This window comes from Eucyclogobius newberryi, unplaced genomic scaffold (genome assembly GCF_026437365.1).
Source record: "Eucyclogobius newberryi isolate DKJ021-1_F unplaced genomic scaffold, fEucNew1.0.hap1 SCAF_125, whole genome shotgun sequence".
Lineage (NCBI taxonomy): Eukaryota > Metazoa > Chordata > Actinopteri > Gobiiformes > Gobiidae > Eucyclogobius > Eucyclogobius newberryi.
The window spans coordinates 235,796-259,000 of NW_027315752.1; the positions used below are offsets into that span (position 1 = coordinate 235,796).

The 23,205-nt window shown below is 47.6% G+C and overlaps 1 protein-coding gene across 1 annotated transcript in view; it reads right to left on the reverse strand.

The window, feature by feature from the left end:
- The window catches only part of LOC140357115 (glycine receptor subunit alphaZ1), a 161,788-nt gene extending 156,479 nt beyond the window's left edge, over positions 1 to 5,309 (reverse strand). The window contains exon 1 of the mRNA XM_072442033.1: positions 5,201 to 5,309. Coding sequence (XP_072298134.1) covers positions 5,201 to 5,271 — 71 coding nt within the window. The 5' untranslated portion in view covers positions 5,272 to 5,309. The remainder of the gene's footprint in view (positions 1 to 5,200) is intronic.
- Positions 5,310 to 23,205: the final 17,896 nt, after the last annotated feature.

Genomic DNA, 23,205 nt, shown 5'->3' on the forward strand with positions numbered 1-23,205 from the left:
CTCTTTAGTTCACATAGTCTCTTTAGTTCACATAGTCTCTTTAGTTCACAAGGTCTCTTTAGTTCACATAGTCTCTTTAGTTCACATAGTCTCTTTAGTTCACATAGTCTCTTTAGTTCACAAGGTCTTTTTAGTTCACATAGTCTCTTTAGTTCACATAGTCTCTTTAGTTCACATAGTCTCTTTAGTTCACATAGTCTCTTTAGTTCACAAGGTCTCTTTAGTTCACATAGTCTCTTTAGTTCACATAGTCTCTTTAGTTCACATAGTCTCTTTAGTTCACAGTCTCTTTAGTTCACATAGTCTCTTTAGTTCACTTAGTCTCTTTAGTTCACTTAGTCTCTTTAGTTCACTTAGTCTCTTTAGTTCACATAGTCTCTTTAGTTCACATAGTCTCTTTAGTTCACAAGGTCTCTTTAGTTCACATAGTCTCTTTAGTTCACATAGTCTCTTTAGTTCACATAGTCTCTTTAGTTCACAGTCTCTATAGTTCACTTAGTCTCTTTAGTTCACAAGGTCCCTTTAGTTCACATAGTCTCTTTAGTTCACATAGTCTCTTTAGTTCACATAGTCTCTTTAGTTCACAAGGTCTCTTTAGTTCACATAGTCTCTTTAGTTCACATAGTCTCTTTAGTTCACATAGTCTCTTTAGTTCACAAGGTCTTTTTAGTTCACATAGTCTCTTTAGTTCACAAGGTCTCTTTAGTTCACATAGTCTCTTTAGTTCACATAGTCTCTTTAGTTCACATAGTCTCTTTAGTTCACAAGGTCTTTTTAGTTCACATAGTCTCTTTAGTTCACAAGGTCTCTTTAGTTCACATAGTCTCTTTAGTTCACAGTCTCTTTAGTTCACATAGTCTCTTTAGTTCACTTAGTCTCTTTAGTTCACATAGTCTCTTTAGTTCACAAGGTCTTTTTAGTTCACATAGTCTCTTTAGTTCACAAGGTCTCTTTAGTTCACATAGTCTCTTTAGTTCACATAGTCTCTTTAGTTCACTTAGTCTCTTTAGTTCACAGTGACTCAAGCGTTAGAAGTTCCTGAAGAACTTTGTCATTTACGATCCTGAGAAGTTCTGATCGACGCTCTCTCTTTATGAAAGACTTTCACCCCCAGCCCCGCCCCCGTCTGTGTGTGTGTGTGTGTGTGTGTGTAGTTTGTGTGTGTAGCTTGTGTGTGTAGTTTTTGTAGTTTGTGTGTGTAGTTTGTGAGTGTAGTTTGTGTGTGTAGTTTGTGTGTGTAGTTTGTGAGTGTAGTTTTTGTAGTTTGTGTGTGTAGTTTGTGAGTGTAGTTTGTGTGTGTAGTTTGTGTGTGTAGTTTGTGAGTGTAGTTTGTGTGTGTAGTTTGTGTGTGTAGTTTGTGAGTGTAGTTTGTGTGTGTAGTTTGTGAGTGTAGTTTGTGTGTGTAGTTTGTGAGTGTAGTTTGTGTGTGTAGTTTGTGAGTGTAGTTTGTGTGTGTAGTTTGTGTGTGTAGTTTGTGTGTGTAGTTTTTGTAGTTTGTGTGTGTAGTTTGTGAGTGTAGTTTGTGTGTGTAGTTTGTGAGTGTAGTTTGTGAGTGTAGTTTGTGTGTGTAGTTTGTGAGTGTAGTTTGTGTGTGTAGTTTGTGTGTGTAGTTTTTGTAGTTTGTGTGTGTAGTTTGTGAGTGTAGTTTGTGTGTGTAGTTTGTGAGTGTAGTTTGTGTGTGTAGTTTGTGTGTGTAGTTTGTGAGTGTAGTTTGTGTGTGTAGTTTGTGAGTGTAGTTTGTGTGTGTAGTTTGTGAGTGTAGTTTGTGTGTGTAGTTTGTGTGTGTAGTTTGTGAGTGTAGTTTGTGTGTGTAGTTTGTGAGTGTAGTTTGTGTGTGTAGTTTGTGTGTGTAGTTTGTGAGTGTAGTTTGTGTGTGTAGTTTGTGTAGTCTGTGAGTGTAGTTTGTGAGTGTAGTTTATGTGTGTAGTTTGTATGTGTAGTTTGTGTAGTTTGTGTGTGTAGTTTGTGTAGTCTGTGTGTGTAGTTTGTGTGTGTAGTTTGTGAGTGTAGTTTGTGTGTGTAGTTTGTGTAGTTTGTGTGTGTAGTTTGTGTAGTGTGTGTGTGTAGTTTGTGTAGTTTTTGTGTGTAGTTTGTGTGTGTAGTTTGTGTAGTGTGTGTCTGTAGTTTGTGTAGTTTGTGTGTGTAGTTTATGTAGTTTGTTTGTGTAGTTTGTGTGTGTATTTTGTGAGAGTAGTTTGTGTGTGTAGTTTGTGAGTGTAGTTTGTGTGTGTAGTCTGTGTGTGTAGTTTGTGTGTGTATTTTGTGAGTGTAGTTTGTGTGTGTAGTTTGTGTAGTTTGTGAGTGTAGTTTGTGTGTGTAGTTTGTGTGTGTAGTTTATGTAGTTTGTGCGTGTAGTTTGTGAGTGCAGTTTGTGTAGTTTGTGTGTGTAGTTTGTGTGTGTAGTGTGTCTAGTTTGCGTGTGTAGTTTGTGTGTTTAGTGTGTGTAGTTTGTGAGTGTAGTTTGTGTGTGTAGTTTGTGTAGTTTGTGTAGTTTGTGTTTGTAGTTTGTGTAGTTTGTGTGTGTAGTTTGTGTAGTTTGCGTGTGTATTTGTGTAGTTTGTGTGTAGTCAGTGTGGGTAGTTTGTGTGTGTAGTTTGTGTGTGTAGTTCGTGTGTAGTCAGTGTGTGTAGTCTGTGTGTGTAGTGTGTGTAGTCTGTGTGTGTAGTGTGTGTAGTCTGTGTGTGTAGTTTGTGTAGTCTGTGTGTGTAGTTTGTGCGCTCGTCCTCACACATTAAACGCAGGTGAGATTTGACCTCTGTTTCAGTCAAAGCCAAAGCAAAGGTCAAAGGTCAACAACAAAACAAAGCGAGATAATGTAATAACATCTACTCTATTCAAATGTGTTTTAACGCAAAGATATTAATACATTAAAATAGCACAAAATTATAAATATTTTGGATTTTTAGTCATAATCCAGGTCTTTCTTTGTAAATATGTTCAGCCTTTAATCACTTAAAATGTATCAAAAAAGTCTCATTTTACACAAGAAACGATTAAAAAAACTCTCCTCCACCAGCACCAGCACCTCCACCAGCACTTCCAGCACCTCCAGCACCACCAGCACCTCCACCTCCACCAGCACCACCAGCACGTCCAGCACCTCCAGCACCACCAGCACCACCAGCACCACCAGCACCATCAGCACCTCCAGCCCCTCCAGCACCTCCAGCACCATCAGCACCTCCAGCCCCTCCAGCACCTCCAGCACCTCCAGCACCACCAGCCCCTCCAGCACCATCAGCACCACCAGCCCCTCCAGCACCTCCAGCACCTCCAGCACCACCAGCCCCTCCAGCACCACCAGCACCATCAGCACCTCCAGCCCCTCCAGCACCTCCAGCACCATCAGCACCTCCAGCCCCTCCAGCACCTCCAGCACCTCCAGCACCACCAGCCCCTCCAGCACCATCAGCACCACCAGCCCCTCCAGCACCTCCAGCACCTCCAGCACCACCAGCCCCTCCAGCACCATCAGCACCACCAACACCACCAGCACCATCAGCACCACCAGCACCACCAGCACCACCGCCATCAGCACCACCATCATCAGCACCACCACCACCCGCCAACACCCTCTAGCAGCCGCCAACACCCTCCACGCCACCAGCACCAGCACCACCAGTACCGTCAACACCTGCCACTGCCATCACCAGCACCACCAGTACCGTCAACACCTGCCACTGCCACCACCAGCACCACCAGGACCGCCAACACCTGCCACTGTCACCACCAGCACCACCAGGACCGCCAACACCTGCCACTGCCACCACCAGCACCACCAGGACCGCCAACACCTGCCACTGCCACCACCAGCACCACCAGGACCGCCAACACCTGCCACTGCCACCACCAGCACCACCAGGACCGCCAACACCTGCCACTGCCACCACCAGCACCACCAGCACCACCAGCACCACAAGCACCGCCAACACCCGCCAGGACCGCCACCAGAGCCGCCGACACCATCACCACCATCAGTACCCGCCAGCACCATCAACACCGCCAGCACCATCACCACCATCAGCACCCGCCAGCACCATCAACATCGCCAGCACCATCACCACCATCAGCACCCGCCAGCACCATCAACACCGCCAGCACCATCACCACCATCAGCACCCGCCAGCACCATCAACACCGCCAGCACCATAACCACCATCAGCACCCGCCTGCACCATCACCACCATCAGCACCCGCCAGCACCATCACCACCATCAGCACCCGCCAGCACCATCACCACCATCAGCACCCGCCTGCACCATCACCACCATCAGCACCCGCCTGCACCATCACCACCATCAGCACCCGCCTGCACCATCACCACCATCAGCACCGCCAGCACCATCACTACCATCAACACCTCCAGCACCCGCCACAACCGCCAACACCATCACCACCACCAGCACTTGCCACAACCGCCAACACCATCACCACCACCAGCACTTGCCAGCACCCGCCACCGTCAGCACCCGCCAGCACCACCACCCCCATCACCCCCGTCACCCCTGTCACCGCCGCTGCATCCTGGCATCTCCTCGCACCGCGGCAGCCAACAAACGGCGGGAGGAAAGTGGACGCGCTCTGCGTCTCAGAGCCGCCACAGTTCGTCCCAGAAGTAATAAAAATGCTAATTCTGCTTTTGCTTCGTCCGCGCCGTGAACGCCACAAAAGGGAAATCTACTGAGTGAAAAAGACTTGAAATTAGAACGAAAAAAGAGAAATTAATTTACGCCATTTTGGCTCATTTCAATTTGCTGCGGGTAATTTGTAAATGTTTCAGTTCCACTTTCAATGACCAACTTAATTAGCCTAAATCAAGACTTAATTCATTATAAAGTAATTAAAGATTCAGCCTTAGAAATGACTTAATTTAGGAAAGTTATGATATTGATTATGTTGTCATGAAACATAATTATTTGTTATTAAGTCTTTGTTCATGCTTTATTAAGGCTAATTAAGGTCTAGTATGTGTTATCAAGATGTGAATAGTGCTTTCTTATTTTAGCTGCAGTCAGAAAGTAAAATCAGCACAAACAAACTTGTTCTGATAAATAATTGTGTTTGGAAGCAAAAATGTCACACAAAGTTCTGAATTCAAGTCATTTTCCCCGCAAAATGTTCTGACCTCAAGTCATTTTCACTCAGGCAAATGATTTTCCAGCGGATTCAGCCCATTCCGTGCGTTTGTTCGTCTCCTCACCTGAAAAACAGCACCGTCTCCCACACGTACAGCCCCAGCACGTTTAGTCGGCGCAGTTTGGAAAGCTTCATGGTTTCGGCTTGATGGTTGGAGCTGGACTGAATCCAGTGAGACGCTTAAAAGATACTCCTATTGGAAGCGGGGGACACTCGGGCGCTTGGTTACGACCTCCAAGGTGATTCGACAATGTCCCGCTGCTGCTGCTGCTGCTGCTGCTGCTGCTGCTGCTGCTGAACTGAATCCGTGCTCATGACCTCGACCACCGGCCACCGAGTCCTGCCCCGCCGCTGCGCTGTCCCGTGGCGTAGCAGCAGCGCCTCCAAAATCAATGCCACAGCGGGTGATTCAGGACCAAGGACAGCGACGAACCCACTCCCCGCGCCGCTTTTTTCCGACTCGGGACAAACCGCGAGGAAACAGCCCCGAGTCCACTTACTGTACGCGGTCCAAATTGGGTGAAAAACCAAAAATCAAGAGCCGTACATTCCCTCCGCGGCCGGGGACACTCTTTTGGCGTCTCCGCGATCGTGCGATTCGTGCGTAAAGATCCCGGACTCCTCGCGCCTCCGGCTCCGTCCTCTCTCGGGGCTCTCTCCGCTTCAGACCTCTGGCTCCGGACCAGACCGCCGGCGCGTGTGCGGGTACAGAGGCGAGCCGTTGCCCCGTTCCTCCGCGCTCCTCGTCCCCCCCCGGCAGGGCTCGCACTTGTGGTCACCGTAGGCGCAGCGGCAGTGGCGGCAGAGGCGGCAGCACGTCGCGGCTCTTCCCATCGTCTGGAGCGCGGTCAAGTTGGAGACGCGCAGGTGCTTCCCTCCATCGCGGTCCCCCCCCCCCCCCCCCGGGAAAAAATAACAAAAAAATTGCCCGTGAATTCCCTCCACGTACAGCGGCTATTCCATGTCACGCGAGCGGCTACAGGGACATTACCGGGCGCGCACGCGTTCCGTTACGCGCGTGCACGTGCGGAGTGGCGGGAGCTCCCGTACGGTGGAGGACGCGGCGCAGGGGCAGGAGCAGAACACACTGGCTCCGCGTTGGCTTTGCTTGCTGCAGTAATTTAGCAAACTCCAAAAAACGCACGGAGAGCCGGTGGACGCGCCCCCGGCGCGCGGTGATTGGTCAGCGGTGAGAGGAGCTCGTCTTTGATTGGCCAGAGCGAGTGTCGATCGCATTCCGACACATCACACGCCTCAGGGACGTCTCAGAGGGACAGACAAGTTATTGGTGAGTTCAAGTCGACATTTGAAGGGAGGAAGAGGAGATCCCAGACATTTATTTATGTTTTTCTATTGCATTTTGAGTCGCTTAGTGCCAATCGGCCTTTGTCATTTAATGCACTTTGTCCGCACTAATTGTTTAATTCAAAATATTAAAGTGCATTTGGTCTTGGAGTTATAAAATAAAAACCCACAAAGTTACAACCAAATACATAAGCCACGAAGGATAAAATGACATGACGCCCTGAAATGGAGCAAAGCATCAAACGTTCCTCTTCGAAATCGCTTATGGTCAGAGTAGTTAGGAACAGAAAGATAAACCCACAGCTTCAGCTACGCTGCCCTAGGAGTAACTGTGCTGGGGAAGTATGACAGCTTGAGCACTATCCTCTTCTTCTGACTACTTATGCTATCAAACAATATTTATTTTTTAATTCCACTTGCAAACTGTTCACCGCCTTCTTTTTCTTTCTCTCACTCCTGAGGACCTGTGGACCCAGATGTCCCTCTCCTGGTGAAGTGGTCCCTGCCCCATGTGGACGGTCCCTCATCTGCCTGAAGAGTGGCTCCAGTTCGCCTCAGTCGGTCCCTCATCTGCCTGAAGAGTGGGTCCAGCTCGCCTCCGACGGTGCCTCATCTGCCTGAGGAGTGGGTCCAGTTCGCCTCCGACGGTCCCTCATCTGCCTGAAGAGTGGGTCCTGCTCGACTCCGACGGTCCCTCATCTGCCTGAAGAGTGGGTCCAGTTCGCCTCAGTCGGTCCCTCATCTGCCTGAAGAGTGGGTCCAGCTCCAGTCTCCTCGTGTCCGTCTGTCCGTCTGTGAGAGTCGGATCTCTCCTTCACTGGAACTCCTCCAGGTTTCTACGCTTTTTTCCCAAAGAGGTTTTTTTTGTAGTTTTTCCTGGCCGAGAAGGAGAGTCTAAGGACAGAGGACCCTGGGACATCGTCCCTCGCCACCACAGACATTGTCTGACTTCATCGCCACCACAGACATTGTCTGACTTCATCGCCACCACAGACATTGTCTGACTTCATCGCCACCACAGACATTGTTGATTCATTTCTCCCTGTGGCCCTCAGAGGCAACTGTTGTTGTGATTTTGGGCCTTACAAAAATAAATTGATTTGATTTGATTTGATTTGATCATGGTCTATGTAGTTTCCACAGTTTTTTAAGTTGTTGTTTTGTTATTTTGTGAAGATACAATATCACAATATTTCCATTGTTTTTATTTATAAAGACAAATAAATAAACATAAATAAATAAAAAAATATATATAGAGCAAACACAGAGTAAACAGAGTAAACACAGAGTAAACACAGAGCAAACACAGAGTAAACAGAGTGAACACAGAGTAAACACAGAGTAAACACAGAGTAAACACAGAGCAAACACAGAGCAAACACAGAGTAAACACAGAGTAAACAGAGTGAACACAGAGTAAACACAGAGTAAACACAGAGTAAACACAGAGTAAACACAGAGTGAACACAGAGTAAACACAGAGCAAACACAGAGCAAACACAACACAGAGTGAACACAGAGCAAACACAGAGCAAACACAGAGCAAACACAGAGCAAACACAGAGTAAACACAGAGTAAACACAGAGTAAACACAGAGCAAACAGAGAGTAAACAGAGTAAACACAGAGTGAACACAGAGTGAACACAGAGTGAACACAGAGTAAACACATAGTAAACACAGAGTAAACACAGTTAAACACAGAGCAAACACAGAGCAAACACAGAGTAAACAGAGTAAACACAGAGTGAACACAGAGTAAACACAGAGTAAACACAGAGTGAACACAGAGTAAACACAGAGCAAACACAGAGTAAACACAGAGTAAACAGAGTGAACACAGAGTAAACACAGAGTAAACACAGAGTAAACACAGAGTAAACACAGAGTGAACACAGAGTAAACACAGAGCAAACACAGAGCAAACACAACACAGAGTGAACACAGAGCAAACACAGAGCAAACACAGAGCAAACACAGAGCAAACACAGAGTAAACACAGAGTAAACACAGAGCAAACACAGAGTAAACAGAGTAAACACAGAGTGAACACAGAGTGAACACAGAGTAAACACATAGTAAACACAGAGTGAACACAGAGTGAACACAGAGCAAACACAGAGTAAACACAGAGTAAACACAGTTAAACACAGAGCAAACACAGAGCAAACACAGAGTAAACAGAGTAAACACAGAGTAAACACAGAGTAAACACAGAGCAAACACAGAGTAAACACAGAGTAAACACAGAGTGAACACAGAGTAAACACAGAGTAAACACAGAGTGAACACAGAGTAAACAGAGTGAACACAGAGGAAACACAGAGTAAACACAGAGCAAACACAGAGTGAACACAGAGTGAACACAGAGTAAACACAGAGTGAACACAGAGTAAACACAGAGTAAACACAGAGCAAACACAGAGTAAACACAGAGTGAACACAGAGTGAACACAGAGTAAACACAGAGTAAACACAGAGTGAACACAGAGTAAACAAAGAGTGAACACAGAGTAAACACAGAGCAAACACAGAGTGAACACGCCGTGCCCCGCTGAGCTTGTCGCTGGCGGTGACATCATACCTGAGCAGTTGGATACTGGACAGAAGAGTGACGTGTTAAAGTACTTTCAATCCTGCGAGACATTTGAAGTATTCGCAGTCGTGAGTGAAGTTTTGTGGCCGTGAGTCGAGCGTGGTGGGTTCAATCCGCTCGGGCCGCGCTCGTCTCACGTCTGAATGAACGATAAATCATATATTCCATTTCTCTGGCGCTTTTTGGACACTCAAAGACGGTTTACGCTGTGGCCAAGGCCCGATCTCGTCAGTGGCCGATCTCGTCAACTCCCCAGAGGCTAAATAGGGCGGGGCCTGGTTAGTACTTGGATGAGAGCCCACGGAACCACCAGGTGCCACAGTGGGGCGCTAGAGGGAATGTTGTTGTGTCTTTAGGCATTACACTTCACCAGAATAGCCTCGTACAGAGCTCTGAGTGACTTGAAGGTGGAAAAGTACTATATAAATACAGTATAATTGCAATAAAACTGCTCTGGGACAGACTGACAGAACATTGAATTAAATTGAATCAAATTAGTGTTACTATACAAAGAAAACAACAAACAACAACAACAACAACACCAGGGCCAAGGACACTAAATAAGACTCATCGACATAGATTCCTGCCTAATCGCCGCTGGGGCAGAAGACCTCCTTTTGCTTTTCTGAACCGCCTCTGTCTCATGCAGAGGACGGTTGTCGTCGGAGACAGGCACCGCCCCCAACTGTGGCACCAGGTTTTCCCGGCGGTCTCACATCAGAGTGCCAACCAGGCCAGGCCTCGCTCAGCGTCCGAGATGTCGCGAGATCAGACGTAGACAAGCACGGTATGGTCAGCCGCCCAGGAAGGAGTATTTTAGGGAAGTTTCAATTCAATTAAATTTATTTTTGTAACGCCCAAAATCACAACAGCGGTTGCCTCTGAGGGCGACAGTGAAAAACTGATTAAACAATGTCTGTGAGGACGAGAAACGATGTCCCAGAGTCCTCTGTCCTTAGACCCTCTAACTACAAAAACAACTACAAAAACCTCTTTGGGAAAAAGTATAAAACTGGAGGAGTTCCACAGAGAAGGAGAAATCTGACTCTCACAGACGAGAGGGAGACAGTGGAGCTGGAGCCACTCAGGAGGAGAACCAGCTCTTCAGGAGGAGAACCAGCTCTTCAGGAGGAGAACCAGCTCTTCAGGAGGAGAACCAGCTCTTCAGGAGGAGAACCAGCTATTCAGGAGGAGAACCAGTTCTTAAGGAGGAGAACCAGCTATTCAGGAGGAGAACCAGTTCTTCAGGAGGAGAACAGAGGAGAACCAACTCTTCAGGAGGAGAACCAAGCTCTTCAGGAGGCGAACCAGTTCTTCAGGAGGAGAACCAGCTCTTCAGGAGGAGAACCAGTTCTTCAGGAGGAGAACCAGCTCTTCAGGAGGAGAACAGAGGAGAATCAACTCTTCAGGAGGCGAACCAGTTCTTCAGGAGGTGAACCAAGCTCTTCAGGAGGAGAACCAGTTCTTCAGGAGGAGAACCAGCTCTTCAGGAGGAGAACCAGTTCTTCAGGAGGAGAACCAGCTCTTCAGGAGGATAACCTGTTCTTCAGGAGGAGAACCAACTCTTCAGGAGGAGAAACAAGCTCTTCAGGAGGAGAACCAGTTCTTCAGGAGGAGAACAGAGGAGAACAAACTCTTCAAGAGGAGAACCAGCTCTTCAGGAGGAGAACCAGCTCTTCAGGAGGAGAACTAGTTCTTCAGGAGGAGAACCAGCTCTTCAAGAGGAGAACAGAGGAGAACCAACTCTTCAGGAGGAGAACCAAGCTCTTCAGGAGGAGAACCAGCTCTTCAGGAGGAGAACAGAGGAGAACCAACTCTTCAGGAGGAGAACCAAGCTCTTCAGGAGGAGAACCAGTTCTTCAGGAGGAGAACAGAGGAGAACCAACTCTTCAGGAGGAGAACCAGGTCTTCAGGAGGAGAACCAGTTCTTCAGGAGGAGAACCAGCTCTTCAAGAGGAGAACAGAGAAGAACCAACTCTTCAGGAGGAGAACCAGCTCTTCAAGAGGAGAACAGAGAAGAACCAACTCTTCAGGAGGAGAACCAAGCTCTTCAGGAGGAGAAGGAGGAGAACCAGTTCTTCAGGAGGAGAACAGAGGAGAACCAACTCTTCAGGAGGAGAACCAGCTCTTCAGGAGGAGAGCCAGTTCTTCAGGAGGATAACCAGCTCTTCAGGAGGAGAACCAGCTCTTCAGGAGGAGAGCCAGTTCTTCAGGAGGAGAACCAGCTCTTCAGGAGGAGAACCAGCTCTTCAGGAGGAGAACCAGCTCTTCATGAGGAGAACCAGCTCTTCAGGAGGAGAACCAGTTCTTCAGGAGGAGAACCAGTTCTTCATGAGGAGAACCAGCTCTTCAGGAGGAGAACCAGTTCTTCAGGAGGAGAACCAGATATTCCAGGGAGTCCCTCCTCGGACCAGGACCAGGACCAGGACCAGGACCAGGACCAGGACCAGGACCAGGACCAGGACCAGGACCAGGACCAGGATCAAGACCAAGACCAAGACCAAGACCAGGACCAGGACCAGGACCAGGACCAGGACCAGGACCAGGACCAGGACCAGGACCAGGACCAGGACCAGGACCAGGACTAGGAACAGGACGACTGCGAGAAACATCCTTCATGTTCATCTCCAGGTTTGGTACGGCCTGAGCGGTTTCTCCGAGTGAATCCCGTGTTCCTGTGGTAAACACGGCGGCGTTCATATTTCAAAAGGCACGTTTAAGCGCTCAAACGTCACACGAGTCCCTCTTTTCCTCCGTCTGAAGCCGACGCGCCGTCGGCCCCGCAGCTTTCGGTCCCTCTCCACTCGCCGTCTTACACTTACAAACACACAAATACAATCAGAGCCACTTAAACGGCGGCAGCACTTTGGCCCTTCCCCTCGGAGCCGTAATGTCCGCCGCTCGTGTCAAGGCTGAAATATTCATTATGTGCGCGTTATATTTCGTGTTCCACTCCACTTTGAGGTTGAACTGAGAACTCCCTCTGATGTTCCGCCAACACCATCGCCGTAGGTTCCGCGGAAGCAAAGATTAGGCTTATGGTCGTATTTTCAAATGTAGCGCTTAAGGTTTATCCGCCGAGTTCTTGGTTGGATGGAAAAAAATGAACCGTTCGACTTTTGGATGCGTTTCCATCTTTTTACTGATTTAGTCCCGACCCGTTTTCGAGTTCGAGCGCGGTTTATTTTCAATGTTGACTCGGTTTGTTCCTGTTTGAGCCTCGGCGTTGTCCGTGTTGAGTTCATGTTTTCTCCTACAAAAAGACCCAAATCCAAACCACAGACATGACGATTGTTACATAAAACGCTTGAACCGGAAATCCTTCTCTACGCCGCAAACCGAGGCACAGATCGTCGCCGTTTCATATTTAATTCCGTCCTTAAAGTGCAGCTCTGTGTGTGAATAGTGTTTGTATTTTCTCAGGATGTGTCATTTCTTTTAATAACTGCTCTGAATCCAGAAAGCTCCTTGGATTTTAATGACTGTGATTTCAGGAACAGTATTGGTGAAGTCTCGACAACCAGTGCGGCGCTTGTCTGGTAGTTTTAGTAAGTTTTATACGATACATCAAATACTGTCAAATACTGTCAAATACTTCCTCAGTTCATGCACTTATTGCTCATTTTTTACCCTGTTAATTGTATTACTTTTATTTGCTCATTGAGCTTACGATTTACGAATACTATTAATTTAGTTTTCTAAATTAAATCAAATCAAATGAAATTTATTTATAAAGCACAATTCATACAAACTGCAATTTTTGCTTTACAGTGTTTAAAACACAATAAAAAACAAAACAAAACAAAAAACAATGCAATTTATAAAAATGTAAAACAATGTACGTCAGAGTAAAATAAAGAATACAAATCATGCAGTATTTTAAAATATTAAAAAACAGGTAAAATGATGTCAGTCATAGGCGCGGGCTAAACAGGATTAAAATATAGTTTGTTCGGATCAAGTTTAAAAAAAAAATAATTAAAAGTCTGTCATCTCAGCAGCTTCATTTTCTTCATCTCCTCGGAACAAAACAGAGTGGCATCATCTGCAAACAGAGCGAACATTAGCTTCTCTAATATAATCTAAATGCAAAATGAATACTTTGGGATCCAGAACCGTCCCTGTGGAACACCATGACTTCATAAGGAGACGATTTATAGTTTTCAATCCGGACAAATTATAAAAGAAAAAAAAAGACAAGATTGTCTGGTGCGTCTGAGATTAGAGTTCGATTAGAGTTTCCAGATTTTCAGAGATCAAGCTTTAAAATGTTCATCGTAAACTGTAAACTGATTGCATTTCGGTCGTTAGTGGGTCATTTATCGAGAAACGGATCGCAAGGAAAAAGCAAAGATAAAGAAGCCGACTTGACAACTGTCTGCCCTGTTATTACGTTGTTGTCAGGGATGTTTCGCAGTGTGGCATTAACCTCTAACTTACATTCATCTATTTCATTCCATGTGTTTTTATTGTTCGAAAACACCTTGGAAAACATGCGTCGCCCCCCACAGATCTGACCTGGTGATGTCACTTGCCTGTCTCCATGGAGATAGATAAGTTTCCATACTGCGGAACATTCCAAAGAAGAGCAATAACACCTCACAACGGACAAGCAGAATATGAAAGTGAATATTAAAAAATAGTTCTGATATTTCCCACGTTGAAAGATGCCAAAAGGCTGAACCCCGGCGTCGTGCACGTGGCGTAGCGCGTGCCGGGCGCCGGTCGGAGGACGCCCAAGCACCGCCGGCCTTCGTCATCGTCATCAGATCACAAGAGCGTCCAATGCAAACGCAGACATAGGTTTAGTCGACGGGGCCCTTTTACGGTGAGTTCACGCCCCGCGGTCAGTGAACGCCCCGCGGTCAATGAACGCCCCGCGGTCTGTGACCACAGAAGGAGTCACCGCGCGATGCCAGAATCATCTCATTGTGTCTTTAGCAGCGCCACTGGCTTCAACGCGAGAGGGAAGCGCTCTCGTTTAGCGTAGTGTCCTTAAACGTGACGCGGTAGAAGCTTTTTGTCCGAGTGTCCTTAAACGTGACCCGGTAGAAGCTTTTTGTCCGAGTGTCCTTAAACGTGACGCGGTAGAAGCTTTTTGTCCGAGTGTCCTTAAACGTGACGCGGTAGAAGCTTTTTGTCCGAGTGTCCTTAAACGTGACGCGGTAGAAGCTTTTTGTCCGAGTGTCCTTAAACGTGACGCGGTAGAAGCTTTTTGTCCGAGTGTCCTTAAACGTGACGCGGTAGAAGCTTTTTGTCCGAGTGTCCTTAAACGTGACGCGGTAGAAGCTTTTTGTCCGAGTGTCCTTAAACGTGACGCGGTAGAAGCTTTTTGTCCGAGTGTCCTTAAACGTGACGCGGTAGAAGCTTTTTGTCCGAGTGTCCTTAAACGTGACGCGGTAGAAGCTTTTTGTCCGAGTGTCCTTAAACGTGACGCGGTAGAAGCTTTTTGTCCGAGTGTCCTTAAACGTGACGCGGTAGAAGCTTTTTGTCCGAGTGTCCTTAAACGTGACGCGGTAGAAGCTTTTTGTCCGAGTGTCCTTAAACGTGACGCGGTAGAAGCTTTTTGTCCGAGTGTCCTTAAACGTGATGCGGTAGAAGCTTTTTGTCCGAGTGTCCTTAAACGTGACGCGGTAGAAGCTTTTTGTCCGAGTGTCCTTAAACGTGACGCGGTAGAAGCGTTTTGTCCGAGTGTCCTTAAACGTGACGTGGTAGAAGAGTTTTGTCCGAGTGTCTTTAAACGTGACGTGGTAGATGCGCTTGGTCCGAGTGTCCTTAAACGTGACGTGGTAGAAGAGTTTGGTCCGAGTGTCCTTAAACGTGACGTGGTAGAAGCGTTTTGTCCGAGTGTCCTTAAACGTGACGTGGTAGAAGAGTTTGGTCTGAGTGTCTTTAAACGTGACGTGGTAGATGCGCTTGGTCCGAGTGTCCTTAAACGTGACGTGGTAGAAGCGTTTTGTCCGAGTGTCCTTAAACGTGACGGGGTAGAAGGGTTTTGTCCGAGTGTCCTTAAACGTGACGTGGTAGAAGCGTTTTCTCCCAGTGTCCTTAAACGCGACGCGGTAGAATCGCTTGGTCCGAGTGTCTTTAAACGTGACGTGGTAGAAGCGTTTGCTCCGAGTGTCCTTAAACGTGACGCGGTAGAAGCGCTTGGTCCGAGTGTCCTTAAACGTGACGTGGGAGAAGCGTTTTGTCTGAGTGTCCTTAAACGTGACGTGGTAGAAGCGCTTGGTCCGAGTGTCCTTAAACGTGACGTGGTAGAAGCGCTTCGTCCGAGTGTCCTTAAACGTGACGTGGTACAAGCGTTTTGTCCGAGTGTCCTTAAACGTAACGAGGTAAAAGCATTTTCTCCGAGTGTTCTTAAACGTGACGTGGTAGAAGCATTCGGTCCGAGTGTCCTTAAACGTGACGAGGTAGAAGCGTTTTGTCCGAGTGTCCTTAAACGTGACGTGGTAGAAGCGTTTTCTCCCAGTGTCCTTAAACGCGACGCGGTAGAATCGCTTGGTCCGAGTGTCTTTAAACGTGACGTGGTAGATGCGCTTGGTCCGAGTGTCCTTAAACGTGACGTGGTAGAAGCGCTTGGTCCGAGTGTCCTTAAACGTGACGTGGTACAAGCTTTTTGTCCGAGTGTCCTTAAACGTGACTTGGTAGAAGCGTTTTGTCCGAGTGTCCTTAAACGTGACGAGGTAGAAGGATTTTCTCCGAGTGTTCTTAAACGTGACGTGGTAGAAGCATTTGGTCCGAGTGTCCTTAAACGTGACGAGGTAGAAGCGTTTTGTCCGAGTGTCCTTAAACGTGACGTGGTAGAAGCGTTTTCTCCCAGTGTCCTTAAACGTGACGCTGATGTCTCCTGGCTCAGAGTGATTCACTGAAGAGCCTAAATAAAGCTCACACATACTTTGGTGCAGACGAACAGTGACCTAGAGCTTTATGACCATTTAACATGTGAACCTGTGTTAAATCCACTTTTACAGTGTTTTCTTACATAACAAAAGGACGCAAGTGCTGTGTGTTGTACTGTGTGTTGTACTGTGTGTTGTACTGTGTGTTGTACTGTGTGTTGTACTGTGTGTTGTACTGTGTGTTGTACTGTTTATTGTATTGTGTGTTAAGCCTGCGATGAGTTGGCCCCTGTCCCGGATGTATCCGGCCTAAGGCCCAAAATCACTGGGATAGTCTCCAGTCACCTATGGTCACCGATGGTCAGAACTACCTGGTGTAGTTAGTGATGGGTCAGAACTACCTGGTGTAGTTAGTGATGGGTCAGAACTACCTGCTGTAGTTAGTGATGGGTCAGAACTACCTGGTGTAGTTAGTGATGGGTCAGAACTACCTGGTGTAGTTAGTGATGGGTCAGAACTACCTGCTGTAGTTAGTGATGGATCAGAACTACCTGGTGTAGTTAGTGATGGGTCAGAACTACCTGCTGTAGTTAGTGATGGGTCAGAACTACCTGCTGTAGTTAGTGATGGGTCAGAACTACCTGCTGTAGTTAGTGATGGGTCAGAACTACCTGCTGTAGTTAGCGATGGGTAATTGCCTTTTAGACACTCAAACGATGGGAGTTTGAAGCCTGCGTTCCATTAAAAAAAACCAGATGGCGCAGTAGAGCATTGTGAGCACTTGTGTATCGATACAATTTGCTCAAAGCTTCAAATGGTTCGTGAGGCTTCATTGGGCCATCACTAACACAACACTCGATGAGTTGAGGGAAGAGCACCTTTGATCGCTCTGGCTTTGCTTCACCGACGTCTCTCACGAATATCCATCTTCACATAACGGACGCTCGAAGTAACGACACACAACAGAGTGAGAATCGATAGAACTACAGTTTGGTAATGGGAGCGGCGTCTGTGGAGCATTCATCTGACGTTATAAAGGTCACACGTCGGCTCGGGCAGTTCTGCTGGAAGCGCGAGAGGAACTGTACGGCTTTTAACATTTTTTATATCACAACGTATAATCGATAGATCGCTACAGGACGCGGACGGAGAGAGAGAGTTCTGTGACGAACGTGACGCTGGAGCGGGCACAAAAATTGACAAATGGGTCTCGGTCACCTCTGTTTGCGCTTGGATAAAACACTGGGGCCGCGAGCTGTGGCCGCTCTGTTGCCGAGAGACAAAGAAGCAGAAGCTGGAGAAAAGCGCGCGGAACGGGACGAAATCTGTCGGGCGTCGCCGATGTCAACAAAGTCGGAGTCAGAACGCGAGGCCGTCGATTGTCTGAATCCAGGGCAAAGTGTGATTATGTGACCGCGGTGACCGTGGCGACCGCGGTGACCGGTCAGGAACGTCGTGGGCGCATGACGACGTCTCCGTTGACCTGCCCCAAGCCAGTGATGGTTTGAAAATATGATGAATTACTGCCCGATATTGATGAATACCAGAGTGAGATTGAACTGAAAGGTCTTTCCTTCTGCTGCTGTCAGACTTTATAACAAACACTGCCCTGAACACGTGCAATACTGACTTAACCATGTGCAATACTGACTTAACCATGTGCAATACTGACTTAACCATGTGCAATACTGACTGAACCATGTGCAATACTGACTGAACCATGTGCAATACTGACTTAACCATGTGCAATACTGAATATATTGACTTAACCATGTGCAATACTCACTTAACCATGTGCAATACTGACTTAAACATGTGCAATACCGTCATATTCATGTGCAATTACTGTCGTACTCACACGCAATAATGTCACATTCATGTGCATATAACTGATGAAAATAGAGTTTATTTAAAGTTTATTTTGCCATTATTATTAGTATTATTTTGTCTTACGCTAGCTGTTTTTTTTATTTTATTTTATCTTTATTTTTCCCCTCCATTCCTTATTAAGAAATGAGAAGTTTTGTCTATAGGAGTTTTTGTTTATAAGAGTTTTGTTTATAGGAGTTCTTCTATTACGAGTGTTTTTTTGAAAATGCGCCATTTCACCCGGCCCTGGGTCAAACGCCTGACCGACCTGTTGAAATGAAGATAAGTTTGTTATCTTAAGTTCGGGAGTAGGACCACGCCCCTTCCGGCGGCTACACTTAATCATCCAGATCACATACACTGGTGTTCATGACTTCGTGCACTTCCTCCCACCCTCTTTTAATTGTTCTAATTATTCTAATTCATCTCTTCGATGGGGGTATCGAGGCCCGGGAGCCTTCAGCCCTCATCGCCAGAAGCCCCAAAACGGCATCAACATCTATACATTTGTGTTCATGTTTCTCGCCTGCAAATAAAGACTTTGTAGCCAGGGTTGTGCTCCTCGTTTGTGAATGTTTCAGTTTATTCTTTGGGCGTCTCTTATATCCTTTAGTCTTTTCACGCTCTTCTCCAGTTTTGAAGAGAATGTATTGGATGCTAAAAAGAAAAATCACAAATTATCCAAATGTTAAAACTTGTGGCGAGCACTTACCTACCACAGAACAGGAAGTCCCCGCTTTGACCTGCAGGTGGGGCTATTCTGTGTGGAGTTTGCACGTTCTCCCTGTGTCTGGGTGAGATACAAAAGCTGAGTTCATTTGTGTGTAAAAATCTGGCAGCATCACCCATTTTTCTTGATATTTCAGACCATTTAAAAACGATCAGGGTTTGTTTGCAGTTTGTTTGCACTGTGTCACCATGGAAACGGCGGAACTGTCCTCCACAGAACTACCTGCAGCCCAGAGTGAAGTGTACTCGTACCTGAAAGTCGCTCCAGGTGAAACACGTGTATTTCTGCCATGAAGCGCACGGTATAGACCCACATCTGGTATGAACCTGCTGTAATCCTTCACTTTGTTGTCATGGCAAACCCTCCCCAAGGTCGAACCCGGAAACGTTGAAGGACAGATGTTCTTTTCGAGGAGATTTCTATCACCATTTTGTCGTGTGCCATTTGGTTTTCTGCAGATATTCAGATCCTGCTTCACTTCCATGACAACACGTCCTAATGTCTAAACTTTCCTGAACAGTCATTCTTAAGTTTGAACATCTCCATCTTCTTTTGATGAAGCTGTTGACAAATTATCATCGCTGCAGATTTGTTCCTATATTGAGCTATAATTGAGCGTGACGAGCCGGTATGTTTGTAACTGATGAACGAGCTCGGTGAAGCAGGCCCTGGTTTTTATCACATTAGTCTTAATCAAACCTGATGGCTGTTTCTGTTAGAGCGATTTGGATTGAAGATTTATAAAGTTTGAACTGTTCGGCTTCACACCAAGTCGTGGAGAAAGTTGTTTTGATGAAGGCAATGTTTTGGTAAAACGGTAAACATTTGCTGAACTTCAAGTCTGAGGAAAGTGTTACTCTTAAGTTGATTTGCAAGTTTAAGAGCGAGAGACTGAAGGTGACGGCTGATGGCGACTTTCTCTTTGTTTCTGTGAGTCTGAGTTCAGCTGGAGAGAGTTGTTCTGCATCCACACACTGACCTGTTGCACCAGCAGGAGGCCCTCTGGCACCAGCAAGAGGCCCTCTGGCACCAGCAGGAGGCCGGTCCACACACTGATCTGTTGGATGCAGTGACAGAGTGAATCTACTGGTCCATATTCACCTGACGACAGGGAAACATAGATCTGACTCGTCTGCATCATTCTGAGAGGACACATTATCAATAACTGATATTATTAACTGATGGCAGCATGTAGAGGTTGAACAGAAGAGGTCCAAGGATCGACCCTTGGGGAACACACAGGTCAGGGGCATGTGGTCCGTGACACAGCTACAATTACTCCAAATACTCCAGCAGCACCACCAGCAGCACCACCAGCAGCACCACCAGCAGCACCACCAGCAGCACCACCAGCAGCTCCACCAGCAGCTCCACCAGCAGCACCACCAGCAGCACCACCAGCAGCACCACCAGCAGCTCCACCAGCAGCTCCACCAGCAGCACCTCCAGCAGCTCCACCAGCAGCTCCACCGGCAGCGCCACCGGCAGCACCACCGGCAGCACCACCGGCAGCACCACCAGCAGCTCCACCAGCAGCTCCACCAGCAGCACCACCAGCAGCACCACCAGCAGCACCTCCAGCAGCTCCACCGGCAGCACCACCGGCAGCACCACCAGCAGCTCCACCAGCAGCTCCACCAGCAGCACCTCCAGCAGCTCCACCAGCAGCACCACCAGCAGCAGCACCAGCAGCAGCTCCACCAGCAGCACCACCAGCAGCACCACCAGCAGCAGCACCAGCAGCAGCACCAGCAGCACGTGCAGTGTGAATTATTCTGCTCATTGTCTCTGAAAACAGGGCTTGTTTACATTATTAGTGTTTGAATAATACATAATAAACCGCTTTTTCCAGATGCTCAAAATCTCAGTTTGAAACGCAGTAACTCTTGCCTAATGCCTTGCCCAAGGGCACAGAAGCTTCCACTGACCGGAGCTGGGGTTGAACGCTCCAACAAACGTCCTTATTCTGAACAGTTGCTCCTCTCAGTTTCTCGAGCGCAGCCCCCCCTCCCTCGGCACCTGGGGGACTGTAATTGCATCCTCCTCTGGGCGATAACACACGCCGCTTCATGCATTACTCATGGACCCAACACGGAGCGCTGGAGTTTTAAATGAGAGGTCACGACGTGTTCCGGCGCGGGCCATATCGTGGGAATTACCAGCGCGCGTGTGTGTGTTTGTGTGTGTGTGTGTGTGTGTGTGTTTGTGTGTGTGTGTTTGTGTGTGTGTGTGTGCTGCCGTGCAAAGCGTGCGGTTCCATTGTGTTCGCAGAGGGTCGTGTTTGTGAGTGTGATATGTTCAGGGGCCATTTCTCTCTCGCTCTCTTTTGCATAAAAACTAGATGTATTTTTCCACTGATGCCCAGAGTAGAAGTTACCGGACTTGAACAAGGTCAACGTGGACCAATCACCACAGTCCGTCCCGAGCGAGATCCATAATTAAACAGCACTAATTTAACCCGAATCGTGTTCATTTTGTTTTGTGATGCAAGAGTAGTTTTGAGAGAGTTTTCCACATCTTTTGTTCAATTATTAGACTGTTTCAGAGCGTGGCGTCATTCTAGAGCCGATGTCACAGCAGCGAGTGTTAAGAACAGTTTAAAGGCGCTTATAAACGTGACAAACAGAACTAATACATTTTAAACGGTTTGAAACGTATTCTTCACTTTCCTAAACTATTGCTAGCGTCGTAATTATTCACCAAAATGAGTTTACGAGAGCATTTCACGAGGGTAACGCTAATGACAATTAGCATGCTAACAGCACACTTCCTAGTCCACATCAGTCTCCGTGTTGATCCTGGGAGCTGCTTTTACAACATGTCTGTCCTGAAAAACTAAAACTAATTCACTTTAACTGAGCTTTTTTTAAATGTAGTAATTTACATTGCCCCAGTATCGATTTATAGTAAACGCAGCTCTTACTCGTGACATCTGACGGTTAATCAATTGTTTTTTATTGGATGTTCCTTCTCTGACCCTGAGATATCACTCAGTTTCATGTCCCAGATTTGTCACATCAGAGGTGGAGATCTGGAGGTGGAGATCTGGAGGTGGAGCTCTGGAGGTGGGGCTCTGGAGGTGCAGCTCTGGAGATGGAGCTCTGGAGGTGGAGCTCTGGAGGTGCAGCTCTGGAGGTGGAGCTCTGGAGGTGAAGCTCTGGAGGTGAAGCTCTGGAGATGCAGCTCTGGAGGTGGAGCTCTGGAGGTGGAGCTCTGGAGGTGGAGCTCTGGAGGTGCAGCTCTGGAGGTGGAGCTCTGGAGGTGAAGCTCTGGAGGTGAAGCTCTGGAGATGTAGCTCTGAAGGTGGAGTTCTGGAGGTGGAGCTCTGGAGGTGCATCTCTGGAGGTGGAGCTCTGGAGGTGGAGGTCTGGAGATGTAGCTCTGAAGGTGGAGCTCTGGAGGTGGAGCTCTGGAGGTGCATCTCTGGAGGTGGAGCTCTGGAGGTGGAGCTCTGGATGTGGAGCTCTGGAGGTGGAGCTCTGGATGTGGAGCTCTGAAGGTGGAGCTCTGGAGGTGGAGCTCTGAAGGTGGAGCTCTGGATGTGGAGCTCTGGAGGTGGAGCTCTGGATGTGGAGCTCTGAAGGTGGAGCTCTGGAGGTGGAGCTCTGAAGGTGGAGCTCTGGAGGTGGAGCTCTGGATGTGGAGCTCTGGAGGTGGAGCTCTGTAGGTGGAGCTCTGAAGGTGGAGCTCTGGAGGTGGAGCTCTGGAGGTGGAGCTCTGGAGGTGGAGCTCTGGAGGTGGAGCTCTGAAGGTGGAGCTCTGGAGGTGGAGCTCTGGAGGTGGAGCTCTGGAGGTGGAGCTCTGGAGGTGGAGCTCTGGAGGTCTCTTGTACCATTTTTAACTCCACAAATCATCACAGACTCGTTCTGAGCATTTCTGACTTTGATCACCTTCATCGCACTTGCGCGCGTACGTTAGCATGTCGGGGGGAGCTAGCTTTCATTTATTTCCCCCATGGTAATCCCCTCTGCTGCCAGTAGATGGAGGGCTAACGGTAAAACCTGAGCAGGGAACGCCTGAAGTCATGTGTGGTCTTCAGGATTTACATTTTCTAAAAGTTCTGAAACACGAGACGTGAAAGTAAAGAGCACGTTCAAAAGCCTTTAACGATACAAATAATGCGGAGTAAGTGTTTTTTATGGATATGTTTTGTTATTTAGTCACTTTATAATATTGCAGCTCTTAAATGTGTTTAAGCGTTTACAGTTTTTTGCACGGATCTGAGCAGGAGCAGCTTTCGTCTAATGGGAATCAATTTCTTCTGATTCTTTACAAAAGCCGGATCCGAGCCAGACGATCCATCACGACTGCAGTGAATCAAGGCGGCCGAGCGACTTGGCAGCGGCGAGGTCCCAGGGCAGATTCCCCCCGAGGGCGCGGAGCCTGGCTCTGGTTCTGCCTGGGTCTGATTGGGTTTACCTCGGGCTCTCCGGTTTCTCCCCATAAACACCCCCCCCGATCACGCACGACGGGCCAATCCTGGTCCCGGCCTGCCATCTGAAAGTGTGTCTCCGAGCGCTGCACTGCGGTCGCCATGGTGCCTGACAGGTCGCCCCTGAGGTACTGATTTAAGGACACGTCGAATGCAGAGAGCTATTTCCCTACAGGGCCAATAAATAAACCTCCACCTTCGGATATTCAGCACCAGAGACAGCGGCGGAAAGAAGCCAAATCTATCGTGTTTCTAAATTACGCATATTTCTTTTAAACATTATTTGATCCAAATCT